At 42.6% G+C, this 15,075-nt stretch overlaps 2 protein-coding genes across 2 annotated transcripts in view; one reads left to right on the plus strand and one right to left on the minus strand.

Annotated features, from left to right (window-relative positions):
* LOC136429973 (sodium-dependent lysophosphatidylcholine symporter 1-like) lies at positions 1-11,244 on the plus strand. Its single transcript, XM_066420167.1, has 14 exons — positions 1-82; positions 1,552-1,697; positions 2,046-2,167; positions 2,614-2,740; positions 2,848-2,926; positions 3,936-4,093; positions 4,421-4,511; positions 5,183-5,298; positions 6,648-6,731; positions 8,234-8,317; positions 8,565-8,677; positions 9,003-9,140; positions 9,450-9,626; positions 10,100-11,244. The coding sequence occupies exons 2-13, from the start codon at positions 1,563-1,565 to the stop codon at positions 9,568-9,570; spliced, it is 1,368 nt and encodes a 455-aa protein (XP_066276264.1). The 5' UTR covers positions 1-82; positions 1,552-1,562; the 3' UTR covers positions 9,571-9,626; positions 10,100-11,244.
* The window catches only part of LOC136429955 (translocation protein SEC63 homolog), a 17,247-nt gene continuing 13,133 nt past the window's right edge, over positions 10,962-15,075 (minus strand). The window contains exons 18-21 of the mRNA XM_066420142.1: positions 14,678-14,776; positions 14,147-14,245; positions 13,668-13,772; positions 10,962-13,255 (exon numbers count right to left, since the gene is read on the minus strand). Of these exons, the coding sequence (XP_066276239.1) occupies positions 13,124-13,255; positions 13,668-13,772; positions 14,147-14,245; positions 14,678-14,776 (435 nt within the window). The 3' untranslated portion in view covers positions 10,962-13,123. The remainder of the gene's footprint in view (positions 13,256-13,667; positions 13,773-14,146; positions 14,246-14,677; positions 14,777-15,075) is intronic.

Consider the following 15,075-nt stretch of genomic DNA (forward strand, 5'->3'; position numbering starts at 1 on the left):
CCTCATTTCGTGCAGAAGTGATTTACGTGGCGGGTCAACATTGAACAATCTCTAACATCGCCGTCCGATTTGTGCCTCACAGGTGGGAATATAGTCATTTTTATATTCTAGATCGCTGGGGAAGGTTTTCCACACAACGTAGAAAGGTATCACACAAAGTTTTTGTTTGTTTTAGGAAGCATGTGCTTAAGTTCATTACTGCTGATTCTGTTTAAGACGACTAGAACACTTTTCTAGGTCTAGTGACAGAGGATTTCTCTCACTGAATGCTTCTGCTGGTTTTCAACTACAATTTCGCCGGATACCTCTCGGGGTTTCGCGGGATAGCTCGCGGGATCTTGCTGGATAGCTCTCGGGATTTTGTTGGACTCCCGCGGTAGGAGGGCCGACTCTCGTCTGCCGTTCTGCAGTCACGGAGAGGCCTTGAAGTCAAAGTGGCTCCCGAACTCCTCCGGCGAGGTCGCTAGCTGTGACCTCGTCCCGTGTGTAGGTATGCTCGACCGCCGGTAAAATTATAGATTCGCTACAATTCCGACAAGCCGACGTTGAGCATGAAATTCTCGTATTCCGTAATTTTGCCCATAGATTAGAGTACGTAGAGAATACGTAGGTATTGCTTCCGTAGACCAGTCGGTAGATAGATACTGTATATATCCATTTACAATTGCGGGGACTAAATTAGGCAGTAAGAGGGGTATGAGGTGTTCGCTGTGTTTTTTTGTTTGTCGACTGTCTGTTTGTTTGTTTGTATTGCATTCTCGGTAAATCACCTCATAGCGCACCAGGTTTGTACTGAAGGGTACAAGTTGCATATATGGATAGATTCACTTGATCCGCTCACACCGGGAAGGACCCCTGCTCTTTTCGATAAGTGTGATGGGTTCTTTTACGTGCTCGAGGTGTGGCTCTCCTCTAACACGTGACCTCCATCTAACGTCCTATCCGAAGGACGTCCTTAACCAAAGTTAGGTACTCATTTTCACCTGACTGACGTGAGGAAAGTTATGTGAAGTACCTTTCCCAAGGGCACAGCATCGGGGCATATCGGTGGTTTCGAACCTATCGGTTCTGGGCGAAACACCCTACCGATTGCGCCACACGATGCCACCTACCTTGTTTGAAAGTTATGGTTTTGTAACACCTTACTTCAAAAAGAACAATTTTAAAACATCAGGCAGTATTCAGTATGTTACTTGATAAATAAAGACAATTCAAACTCTACAACTGGATACAATTTCGGACGTTTCGAGTGACACCCATCACTCTCCTTAAGCGTCACTGAAATTAACTGGCAAAACGTCTTAACTGGGAAAACCGGTCGAACATGTCAAGGACACTAACTTGTAAGAAACGTATGCAATTGTCATCAAAATGTAAATCATGTTTCCGTTAAGAAGAGTGATGGGTGTCACTCGAAACGTCCGGAATTAAATCTCCGAATTTTATCCAGTTGTAGAGTTTGAATTGTCTTTATATATTGATTACCTACCTGGATGTCTAACCTTCATAAACGTTACTTGATAAAGACATTTATTGTATTTCGCCCTTCAGAATTTTCACAGATGGCGACCACAGGTAAGACAGATCGGCCGTCAACGGTGGAGAAGGTGTGTTACGGCCTCGGCGCGCTGCCGTACATGACCACTCGTCACGTGTTGAACTTCTACCTGAACTACTTCTTAGTAACGGTGGCTCAGGTAAACTACATTCTGCGACACATTATCATACAACATTCGTTTGTGAATATAAGTCATCGAGGAAATTGGAGAATAGAATTTTAATTCAAACTATACGACTGGATTACAATATGAAAATATTAGACGTTTCAGATGTCATTCCAACATCTTTATGATATATGATTCAAAGTATATGTTTACCTAACATAGCGACATTTTGGCAGTTACCTGTTTTGTTTATCTAGAACACAAATATTGTGTCGCTGTGTTCCGTAACTCTTAGGTTTTTAAGACTTCTAAGGCCTGCACAGGAGGCGTGTTACCAGTACAAATGATGCTTAATATGTTTGTTTGTCTGAATTCTGTGAGGTTCCACCCCTTGGCCTTCTCTTGGTCGGCGTCCTCGGCAGAGTCGCAGAAATGTCGTCCTATCCTGTACTTACATTTCTCATTACAAGAACCAATACAAGATGGGGGCAACTCAAACCATGGTGAGTAGCTGTAGTACACTGTACTGCAATTACATATTACAATTACAAGTATATATTTGCTTAATCCTATACATACTGTATATACTGTACTTCATACTATATACAAACGCAGAAATGTTCACGGTTTTCGCGGTGAATTCTTTAAAACCACCGCAAAAAGCCGTTCAATTGTGTGACTGAAGCACTACTTTTGTTTCAAGCGCGAACTCAAAATCACCACGAACACTCCATATCCTCCCTACCGCAAAATTAAATCCCCATTTCTGCATTTAACGTTACAGTAATGTCCTTGCTTCATCGAAGCTCCCCCAAATAAAAGTTTTAACACTGACAAGCAACAAGAGAAAGAAGACTTCATCCCTTGTCCCTGGTGCTATACAAAAACAGCATACTGCATTTGCTGTATTTGTTTTTGGGTTGGTGGAACCTTGTCTGTGTTTCTACAGGATTCTCGGTGGTACCCTGGCCATGGTCCCCCTGTACCTGCTGGTGTGGTACGTACCAGACGTGGCACCTGGCGGCAAGATAGCGTATTTTGTGGCTCTTTTTATGACGGAGAGTGTTTTTAATTCGGTATATATTTATTCCATTTGGGGTATATTGACATTGAATTTGGTCTCCTCTCTCCATGCATCTTGTGGTAAACGTTGTTGTAACTGGCTTTCTTCTTCTCCTCATAGGGCGTCACTTTGGCCCACAGAACTCTTGTGATGTACATTAGCGACGACGGCACCGACAGGGAGTCAGCAATCGCATTTAGTACTTACTTTACTTTACTTTATCCGGCCGCTTATTCCTAGGGGGTGTCGGGGGGAAATAATGTAGTAGGCGTTCTGCTGCCAGGTGTGTAGCCTCCTGGAGAGTTTGGCGATGTGCACGGAGGGACTCTGCTACCCCCTTTAGATCTATTCATAATTCATCCATTGGATTGCAAAGCTGATTTAATGATTGATTGTAGCATTGTATCTAAATTAATGTTGTGTAACTTCCATTGCCTATGTATCTGTCTGTCCATACATGTCGACTCGCCAATATCAGCTACGCTGCCTCGAGAGTCGGTGTAATGTATTGTAGCATTTGACAATAAATAAAATCTATCCATCGTCGACGGGGTCTCCCTCTGGCTCTGACGCCTGAGTACCTGGCGGTGTACGCTCTTAAGGCTGGTTGTGGTTCTCATTAAGTGGCGATACCACTGTACCATCTGCTTGGCAATGAACTGTAGGGCAGGATTGACTCCGATCATCTGTTTGATGTCTTCGTTCCTGATCCTGTCGCTCCTTGTCTTTCCAGCAGCTTTTCGCAGGGCCCTCATCTCACAGCTTGCATTTTAATAGTAAGTCACATGAAAAAGAAACATAGACCGGTTAAGCCGGCGTCATAATTCATGCGAGCGTCGGCCGAATTTGTAGATCGCCCGAAGCTCGCCGAATTTCAAAATCGCCCGAGCGTCGACCGTATTTTAATGAAAATCTCGGGTACGTCCGTCGAACACTAATAACTAAAAATCCCCCATGAGATGGTACCATCTCTTGGACATGGACGAAGTCAGAATCGACTAACCTGGTAAAAGGCCAATATTTAGATCAGCTTTGATTTCCAAAAATCGCCCGAAGCTCGCTTAATCGACAGGACGTCGGCCGTCCTTCGGCCGAAAATGTACATTTGAAGCTCGCCAACACGTCGGCCGAGCTGAATTTCTTATTTGTGACGTGAGATTTGGGAGAGCTTTGCTAAGTACTGAAACTATCATTTGTCGACTGTACAGAATCTGCAAGTGGGCTCGTCGGAATGGTCGTCGGTGTTGCCATTGAAGGTCAGGTCGTCGCAGCCTTCGACGGGACCCTGTCCGGTACCTGTAACCATAGCAACAACAGCACGAACAGTAACGTCACGAGCACCGCTTCTCTACAGACACGTAGACAGGTGCGACTGTTTGCTCTCTCATGGCACCTCCATGAAAATGGTGGTATAGTTTGGGGTTCAAACGTTCGTTTGATGCTGGGTTCCCGCGCAATATCTCAAGAAGGGTTCTAGCGGTTGCGATGATATTTGGTACGTTAGGTGTTGTGAACCCGACAGTTAAGGTCAATTTTGAGCCTCCTGGTGGCAGACCTTGGTACTGCAGCTGGACCTCTGGTGTCTGTATCTTTGGTCCTGGACATGCTGTGGTCTTGTTATACACGTCTTCCATTCCGTTTTGTGGCGTTAGATTTGGTTCTGAAGTAATTTATTTTTCTGGCGTGTTTCCAGGAGACCGGTTACCTCGTGGCGGCGGGAATCATTTGTGTCGTGGCTCTGATCTTCGTCACCGTGACACTAGCAACTGTCAAAGAACGGACAGGTAGTGCCGAGAGTTTGTAATAGCAACGAAATACATTAATTTATGAAGGTTAGACATCCAGGTTATAAATTAAACTATATACAAAGAAAATTCAATCTCTACAACTGAATGGAATTCGGATATTACTTCCGGACGTTTGGAGTGACACTCTTCTTCAGCGTCACTCATTCTAGTGAGATTGAATTGTCTTTAAGTAATACATACATTTATATCTTCTGTACCATCACGAAGACCAGTGCCATGTCGGTGAACAAATGCCACGAATAGTCACTTCATTACTGTAAGTATTTGCAATAGTTTAGATATTGATCGCTTTAAGTTGGGGATTAACTTTGTATATAGATTGCAAGTTTACATTTCTCAGTTCTTCGGTATCTATAACTTTAGGTGGGGTCGTGTGGCGAATCGGCTGCGTATTTGACCCAGAACCCAGAGGTCCTGGGTTCGAATCCTGTCATGTCGTCGATCTTGAGCCTTTGGGAAAGGCACTCGACACGACTTTCCTCACTCCAGGAAAGGTAAAAGGTGGTAGGAGAGGGTTTGGCTCAGCCTTCTAATGCCCTGCCCTAGACACAGTGGGTAACAACCCACTGCCCCGGCTACGGCCTCAGAAAGGCTATGGGACTACCTACCATTAACTTTATTTTGCAACTGTGTGGATACGAGCACAGCATTCCAACAGCAAAAGACCGACGAGCCGTGGAGCAGTAGTCTGAAGCGGGTGATGACACACAAGCCCTCCGTCTGTGCACTTCTGCTGATGCTCGGCTTCACCACAGCCGGCTCGGTGAGTTGGTCTAAATTCAGTTCTTTCGACTTCCTCTCATAGGAAATGCTTTTATATAATATCTACTGACATAATTCCACCAGGGCACATAATTCCGCCACCTTGAAAAGATACGCTTAGATTATCAGATCTTCAACCCAACCTCCCGCAGTACAATGGACTCCTTTGTTTATATCTAAACTGTACATACCTGGGTTGCTGCACTAGAGATATCTCAAACCCACTGTTTGTCAAAGTGGCTAATGCGTGTAAACCGACAGATTAATGTTAAATTTTAATTCACGGGAGGTTAATTGTATCAATATGCAGCGTTAGAAAGAAAGAAACAGTGATCGTTTGGTTTGAGAGGTTGACACTAGTATGTCCTTCCATCGATCATTAGGCCACAGCAAGTAAATTTTATGGATGACATCAGCGCGCTCATTAATTTTCGCCTGATTTTGAAAAAAAAAACAAGATTTTTTTACCCTTAGGCAATGGTTAACATACCGAAAATAATACAATATGTCGCAAACTACAGTCAGTTCTATCGCAAAAACATTCTAGATGCCATAAAAAGGCATTTGAAAATGTAAGAATTGTGAAAACTCTGTACAAGTGCATTGTACACTTATTGTGCATGCAAGCTGTAACAAGATTGCTCGTCGTCACCAACTTACAGGAAGACACTGTGCAGCCCTCATGCCAAACTTGTAATATAGTGTGTAATTTCTGTGCCATTAGTATCAACAACGTGTAATCCGATGTGCTGTTCTTGAAAGAACTACTAACAAAATCGAAATGTCATTGCCCTCCGATGATATGTCCGACAAAGGCTCTGTGTTGTGCAATTGCTTGATATGATCCAGCAACGCATGTTGAGGCTTAATTGCTCGCATTTGATGGTATGTGTTGACACAGTGTTCCATATGAATACCCAGTTGAATATAGTTGCTGCCCAGGTGTTCCATTGCATATGAATGCCCATGATGGTACGACATGTTTACTGTTGAATCAAGGTGGTCTTATATTATATATGAAACGTCATGGGTTGAATACAGGAACAAAAGACCTGTTGGTTGTGATATCATATTTTGTTGCCACAAGTCTTGTTTAACAAGATTCATGATCTCAAAATTTGAAAATATAGGAATCTTGTTTTTTTTTACCCGCCTTGTTTTTTTTTTCGCCCTATCTAATTAATTTTGGAGTCTGCGGAGGATGTCATCCATAAAATTTACTTGCTGTGGCCTTAGCACATTCATGCATTCATTTCCGTTGTATGAGTAAAAGATCTCGAGAAGACATGTTTCAATCATTTTTGATATTCAAAAAAACAACTGGCATTTGATTATTTTGCCCACTCCCAGGTTCTGCAACAAAGTATGGCGCTCTATGTTCAGTATTCCCTGGGCCTGGGGAGTCAGGTTCAGAACTGTCTTCTGGTTCTTGTGGTAAATATTTAGCCTCTACCAGGCTCCAGATGTGGCTGGAAAGAGTAGGAATCGGCCAAATAGACAGACATGCCAGAAGAGATGGCCAGCCGATAGATACAGTTTGCAACGTCCAGACTATTTGGCCGCGATTTCTACTCTTTCCATCCCCGCCTGAAGCCTTTTAGAGGCGAGTAGATATAAGCTCTATACTTGTATACATGAATCTTTGTTGATACATAGATCTGAATCTATTTCAAACATTGTACAGTAGAATCCGCTTAACTGCACCACCCATTTGTCAGCGTTTTTGGTGCAATTATCCGGCGGTGCAATTATGCGAAATGCCCAGCTGGACCGCACCACCATGGGCGAGGGGGTGTACTATTAGTCAGAAATACTAGCACAAGGAAAACAGACGAAATTATGCAGTTATTAACTTTATTTATTGACCCCTTGCTTGATATTCAAGCAGATCTACACGGGGCGCGAAAATCGTATATGCTAGCCAGAGAAGGTCCAGTCAGCCAGATAAGCTCCGGAGCTTCTCTGGGTGACTGGAGCTTCTCTGGCTAGCATATACGATTTTCGCGCCCAATGTAGATCTGCTTGGAGTTAACCCTTGCTGAAAATAAAGAAATGACTACGACGACTACGAACCTGTTTTGATATTGCATTCTTTCATTTTTCCCTGCGATCTACCGCATTACAACACACGTAATGTTACAGGGGAGGCATTCTGAAACATCGTCATGCCACTCATAGGAAAACAGTTTCTGTGTTACATTACGTAGCGTGCAGTTGCCGATTTACGTAAATCATGTACCGCCATGAAACTAGGAACTGAAATTAAAACTTGGTTACTGATTACGGGTGACCCGCCCGGGACCTCCCATACGATTCCTATCAACGTAACTGTCAATGGAGACCGCCTTCTTTTGCTACTCAAAACAGTTTTAAACATATTGGCGGTATTGCGCCTTTACACCGGCAGGTATCGGCTCATTTGTACCGCGTTTGCCGATTTTAGCGAACCTTTTCAGTTAACTTGTCGAGGATTTTTGAAAAAAATTGGTGCAGTTATCCGGCATTGGTGACCATGCGCGGTGCAGATATGCGGAGTCACTAACAATGCAGTGAATGGGAACCGGTTTTGGATATTGGGATTCGCTGCAATTAAACGGAAGGTGCGTTTATCCGAGGTGCAATTAAGTGGCTTCTACTGTATTGGTACCCGATACGTTTTCGACTCTATTTTCTGCGATGTTCACGTGTGTCGTCGATATGCTTATAGGACAGAATGATGTTGTTTGCATGGTTGCATTTTAGTATGTGAATACCAGTTAGCACCGTGGACAGAGGCTGTTGCAAAGTAGCACCCATTCGAAAGGTTGAACTGGCTACTATCCTCACTGCTTTCCATACTATAATACCGAAAACTTATCAACTACCCTCAGAAAACCAGATCGTCTGCCCCCCCTAGAAGCAGAAACCTTGACGTTTTTGTATGTTTGTACCTACAGGGCTCCTGTTTGATCGGCATTCCTGTTGTAAAAGTGCTGATGACCAAGTTTGGTAAGAAGCCTGTCTCGGTCGGCGTCACCCTGGTAGGACAAGTTTGCATTTATGTGAAATTATAAACATGTGCTTAAAATATGAATACAATACATATATACATACAAATATACATGCATATAATAAATATGTACATTATCAAGACCATTTATATTTCATTGGATTGGAGGGAGAGAATATTTGTATAGGATCTAGCCTCCTTCTTGATGTCAGACCCCCAATCTCTAAAATCATTGATCTATCGTGTTATGCATGTATGTATATCTTTTGTCCTGTCAGATCTTGATACCAATCGTGCTGGGACTCCTGTTCGTGCCCGGGAATCTTGTTTATGTTCTACCCCTACTCGCTGCATTTGGGATGACGTTCTCCTCGCCGTTCATTGTACCATTGTACGTCATAAATGTTTACGTAAATTTCTATTAAAGCATATCCTATTACAGTAGTGTACTATAGGCAGAGTTTCATCAGCGAATTGCAGTCAGTGTACATAGCCACGAATATATTATGTCAATCTGTTTCATTTGCATAATCAGCATATTTCATGGAGGTATGAGGTCTCCGAAGTCTTGTTTATATTTCACTCCACCATACCATATATATTGTTTTGTCATGCCCTGGTCAATAACGTTACTCCCAAAGCCTTTTTTTCATTTCTTTTATATGGACCTTAAAAATCATTTCATTGTATTTCTGTGTGTATTGTTTCCTTCCCAGGATGATGTTGTCCGATGTATCAGACCTGCTGAAGCTGCAGACGGGCAGAAGTTATGACACGGTTCTCCACGGCGTGTTCAGCACCGCGCAGCGGATAGTAGGGGCGGTCTCGTTTGGCGCCATTTCAGCTGCCCTGGAGTGAGTATCATGCTTAATTGCGCCGGAGCTCGTAGCGGGTGTAGTCCCGGCCGGGCCCCGAAGCCTCACATTTCCCGGTGGAGTGCACGATTAGCTCATGGCGTCTGTGTGATTTGAAGTCCGAGTTAAAATGAGTCGGGGTCCCGGCCGGACTCCAAAATAGCCCGTTAGCCGGGATAACATATCATGATTATTTCCTTTATACCCTTGCTTTATTGCGTTTCTACACTCTTTTCTCTGAACAACAAAGTATGCCCTGTCATTTTAAGGAATAATTTATGAAAAAACGATGTTTTGTCGCACATATAGAATCGGCGGCTACGAAAGTGGCGACTGTGATCAGCCGGAGTCCGTCGGCCGGGCTGTCCGCTGGAACGTGACGATACTGCCGATGTTGTCCCTTGTGGCGAGTCTGGGGGTCCTGTGGTAGTATCCAGTCACGGAGGAGATCAGACAAAAAACTAAGGATGCTCTGGAACAGATAAGGTAAAAAAGAAAAAAAATTGCTTTCCCTTGGATATTGGCCTTTGAACAATTTCTTAGTCAATCATTCAAGTTTGAACAACAGCAGAATATTGGTTTTCAATTGTATGGTGTGTCCCGAGAGATATCTCTGGTAGCTCCTGGTTCCAATTAGTTGGTAACCGGGAGACTCCGGTTCAAATCCGCGGGAAGTGCATATATCCTGGTTGGAGCTGCATTCGTCTTTCGGGAGGGACGAAAATGGGGGAGTCCCGTGATCGAGGGTGTGCCTCGAGCACAATAAATGATAAGTAATAAACAGCTTACTCAGATGGGTACCTACTGGCTGTACTTCAGATAAATAACATCTTGACCAAAGACGGACCTACTATTTCTGACGCTTAAAGACGATTCCACACCCATTTCTTATTAAATAAGTACACGCTTGAACCTCATTTTACGAATAGACGTTGACAAGATCATTCTTCTTTTCACAGAAAAACTAGTGAAGAAGGAAGGGGTCAAGAGAGGGAGACAAAAAGGGGCGAAAACATGGCAAATAAAGTTGTTGGAATTGTTCGGCAAGTACACGTACAAGGTGGAAATGGAGTAGATAACTATGCGTATGTCATCACGTACGTTTAAAAAGTGCACCGAACAATCATTCGGACGTTCAGAGCCCACAAGTTGCCTAGGATGACAGAGGTCCGACTCTTTTGAGTAGCATAGCGCTATCCGAATGGGAAAGGGCTAATACCTATATACTAATAGAAAGGCCAGCCAGGATAAACCTTTGTATAGTACAGTACTAATCAAAGCATTTATAGAATCACACGGTGTTCTCGAGACAAAGGTTGTAGCAGTAACAGTCAACTTCTTGATGAAATTTATTGGAAACTGATGTATCAGTGTGGTTCAAGTGCCAATTACTGACCAGTCTAACAGGTCCGAACCTTTTAGCCTTGTGGTAAGAGCGTTGGGTTTGCGAGCTGGCGGCCTGTGTTCGATTCCCAGGAGCCAAGAAGAGTTTGACTGACATCAGTAACAAAGTCATTTTCTGATGTTTATCAAACTATAAAAACTTTAAAATTTATGTGTGATTGCAATCAAGTAGGTTTAACAAAAATGTATTGTTAACCTCAGCTTGTTGTGATGAATTTGGCTCACAGTTATGAATACGGAAAAGTTTTCTTAAAGTTTGCTCCTGTTTGACTGAATAATATTGCTGGTTGTGAAGCCAGCATAACTTTCTATCAGCCTTTTCTGCAATACAATTAAATGGTGAATAAACACAATTGAACATCTCTGTGACTTATGCGATTATTGAACAACTATATTGACCGAGGAGTTCATACAAAGTCATGTCATTGACTGTCATTTATTCCAGAAACTAGTAGAACCGTTAGAAGCATACATTTATTTTTGTATATTCTGTATAATTCATGAAACTGTATGGAACACCAAACCATTTACCATTCACTCAATTTTAAAAACGAAACAAAACAAAACAATACATAATTGTATAGCCCATTGTTGCATAATTCAGTGTATTGTAATATAGGATTTTGTACACAGTACATAGAAACAGTATTGGAAAAATAAAACGATTAACAGTTTGACTCTTATGACCAGAGCAACAAGATTTCGAAAGTCTCATGCCTCTCTAAAGTACTTACAGCTTTTGGATATTGGTAGATAAGTATCTTATCATTGTTTATCTCAATAATATGTATCATTATTTGTTGCAATACACCTGGTAAATCAATATCTAGTCAGCTTTACTATTTGAGGACGCTGTGTTGAACTTTGACCCTAGTAGGCAGTTTTACTGCACACACAAGACGTCTGCCTAGAGAAGCTTTGCCACAAGTTTCCTACAAAAAAGCTGCTGCAGTTCCTAAACTCGCTGCTAGGAGGCCTAAACATGTACTACTTTTTTCCGATCCCCCAAAAGCTATCTACCACCAAAAAACAAAGACCATTGCATGTCCAGGAGCTGTAAAATGCAGACTGACTATCCGCTTAAGTGCCTAGCAAGGTCTAGCATTTTCAGTATCGCAAGACCTACATTTTGTGTACCCATATACCAAATATCATCACATAATATACGTCATACATAACAAGTTTACTTAGGTCAAAACAATGTTCACATAAAAAAATCAATACATTTGCTGTGCAACTTATTAAGTTATAATAATCACAACTTGCATGTAAATACATACATGACCTAAGCTACACCAATATTTCACATGGTGCACATGAACAGTCACAGACTAGACCCTGGCATGGTGTAGAGATACCTGTATTAAATCCCCCAGCCTATAGCTTTACATGATGAGTGATTAAATAGAAAAATTCATAGTACAGGTATGTATGGAAATAAAGCCTCGCTTGAAAATGAATTATGGAAGGGTTCAACTTCAAGGTCTCAGAAATCATACTTTGATCATGTTACTGTGAAATAAATGTTCGGGGTTTTTGGGTCACCTCTGCACGTGCACTGCAAACTTAAAACCAATGTGGAAATGCTTCTTTTGTCTTCTACCCACCCAGCCTATAGTTTCAATCATTAACTTAAAACCCTGCAAACTTAAAGGCATTTAGAATAATTATTACTGTTACTATCTTTTTAGTACGACTATCAGTATTACATGCATCTCAATAGATTATCAAATTTTGTACCTCTTAACTTGGAGAAGTGGCATTTTCCAATAACACTAGAACATGGCTGTCTCCAGCTTCCAATTTTTTTTCCGTTTCATTCTTTTTTGGGGACCAATTTTCATTGTCAAATCTGTCCTTTTCCTTTAGCTTACGAAAATACGATTTCTCCATTTCATGTCATTGAGTTCAGACTTTCTGGAGGCCATGGTGAAATTTTTTTTCCGTCCCAACAAGCAAATTTCCGTCCCAGGATGGAGGGACGGGTTCTGGAGACAGCCTTGCACTAGCACAACATCGGGCGTTAATCTAAACAAAGGAACAGGGATACATGCCCTGACCAAGCACCCCCTTACCCAGGGGAGTAGATTCTCTGACAAGCATAGAGTTCTGATTGACTGAGGGATGCTACTCGGCCACATGTGACCTGTCTGGCAATTTTCCCCCTCAGGAAGGCAAATTTTAAATATCTTTAAATTCTCTAAAACTCCACCATCCCCCCCCTCCCCCCGCCTTTTAGAAACACCCCTGAAATCACATCTGTTGTATTTCTCAGGGCGAGCTGGAATGATGTACAGTCAAACCTGCCCAAGAAGACCAATCAGGGGACTGATAAAACCTGGTCTATGTAGACAGGTGGTCACTACAGACAGGATTCTTAATGCTTGTGTCAATGGGAACAATTATCCAAGGGACCACCAAAAAGTGGTTACATTGGCCAGGTGGTCCTTATGAGGTGGTCACTTGTACAGGTTTGACAGTCACTGTAGTAATTTCCGTTGGTGTCCTGGAGACAGCCCTGCACTAGAGCAACATCGCATCTGCTGTATTTCTTAAGTTAAGCTGGAATGGTGCAGTTATTAGTCTTCCTCTTCATCGTCAGTTTCGTAGTCTGAGATGTCCTCCTCCTCATCGTTGTTCTCATCCTCATCGTCCGACAGGTTCCACGCTGCTTCGGCATCAACAGCCTCCTTCGCTTCCTTCACGTCCAACTGGGGAAAAACAAAACAAGGGTGACGATGAAAAGCAAGTTACATGGCAGCACAGGCTTTTAGCTAGAATTTATAGACAGGGTGTCCAAAAATTGGGGGGGAAGGGCTCTATGGATTAATAATTACCAGGTAGCTTTGCATGTTAGTCAATTTTCATGCTGTCCCAATGTCTGGTATGGGGAGAGAAAAGTCCTAGTGTGTGGGGGGAACACAAGTCATGTGAATGTAAATGCAACCAGCTAAAAAACTGGAGCCAAAACTAAAGATGAAACTTATCATTCGTGTATTATTTTCTGGGACTCTCTAGCCATCTGATCACTTTAACTTACTACACGGGGCTTAATACTTGCATGCCATTTATCTAAAAACAAATACATAAATTTCAGTAAATAAATGACTTATTTGCTCCTACCTTTATAGTCTTCATGACATCAAAGTCCAAGTAGGAGTCTGATCTGAGGCAGACGGTGTACTGGTAGGTACCCGGCTTGTCCGGGGCTGCAAACTTCAACTCAACCTGGGAAAGGACAAACAGTCAATGTTTCAAATGGTACTTTAGATGCTGAAACTTTGGCGGTGGTTTAACGTTCGTGATTTTTGCAGTATGCCACTTCTTCCCTGCCCCAAGAGGTAGCCACCACACAAAAATCACGACCATAGCACATCAAGAAAACTACATCTCAAATTTAAAATTCTGCTGCAGTACCGTAGGTAGCCACTAGGAGGCGCATGATTAAACTTGGCCTTCATTCTGACGAGCCCTTACCCACCTTCCATATATCATGATGACGATCATAGCTTCTCGAGTTATGCTGCTGCTAACAAACAAAACAGACAAACACACATGTGCTTTGTGTACGGTCTTAGGTTTTAGGGTGATGATACACGTACCTCCTCCTCCTCCTGAAGACTGGTGACCATACAGGGTGCTGTTATCAGGGAGTGCTTTTTCCTGTCTGCTACATACAGCCACCACCACTCCTGCTTCTCCTAAAGGAGAAGAACACTCAAGACATCAACAACTCAATCCAGAATCTAAACATGGTGGAAATCTGGAAATGGACAGGAATGAAACTGAGTAAGTAAAACACTAAGAAAAACAGAAAACCGAAAAGGGTGGAGAAAACTGGTTGCCAGATCCTCTGTGGTGCCGAAAAAGGTCAAATAATAGACTAAAGGCTGGCAGGGATCCATCCAAGTGTGAGTGGATCAACCCCTGCAGTCTTACGGAGCTTGTACATACTGTACAGAACTGGTGTGTTATGCCTGAAGGTGTTTTTAATTTCCGGTTATTCACAACAAGAGAAAGAAAACAGAGGATAATCAAAGAAAGGAAGAACAGATTTTCATGATTTGGGGCATGCTGGTAGCTTAGACAGAGATGTATAAAATGAAATGCAAATAATGAGTGAAACTACGTACCTCAGGGAACCAGGGCGCGTGGACGGTGTGGCTGATCTTGGACTTGGTCTCCAGAACCTTCTCCTTCCTGTTGATCCTGGCCTGGAGAGCATCCCAGCTCTGGAGACAAACAGAAAGGATCATAAATCACGATGTAAAAGTAACAGTCAAAGTTACAGCTGTTACAGTACTGACAAATACAGTCTGTACCCAAAGAGTTGCCTCAGGATCATGATCCAGAATGCAGTATCTGGGTAATCAGGCGACATTTCTGCATTATTGCTATCGCTCACTGATACAGTGTCAAGGAAGTATTTGCCGGAATACCTGTCCAACACTACCTTCCCAATTCATTCAACTCAGCATTCTTTCTCACTGAGAAAATCCATCCAATAGGAACTCATGATTCTCTGTCACTA

Source organism: Branchiostoma lanceolatum, chromosome 1 (genome assembly GCF_035083965.1).
Source record: "Branchiostoma lanceolatum isolate klBraLanc5 chromosome 1, klBraLanc5.hap2, whole genome shotgun sequence".
In the NCBI taxonomy this organism is placed as follows: domain Eukaryota; kingdom Metazoa; phylum Chordata; class Leptocardii; order Amphioxiformes; family Branchiostomatidae; genus Branchiostoma; species Branchiostoma lanceolatum.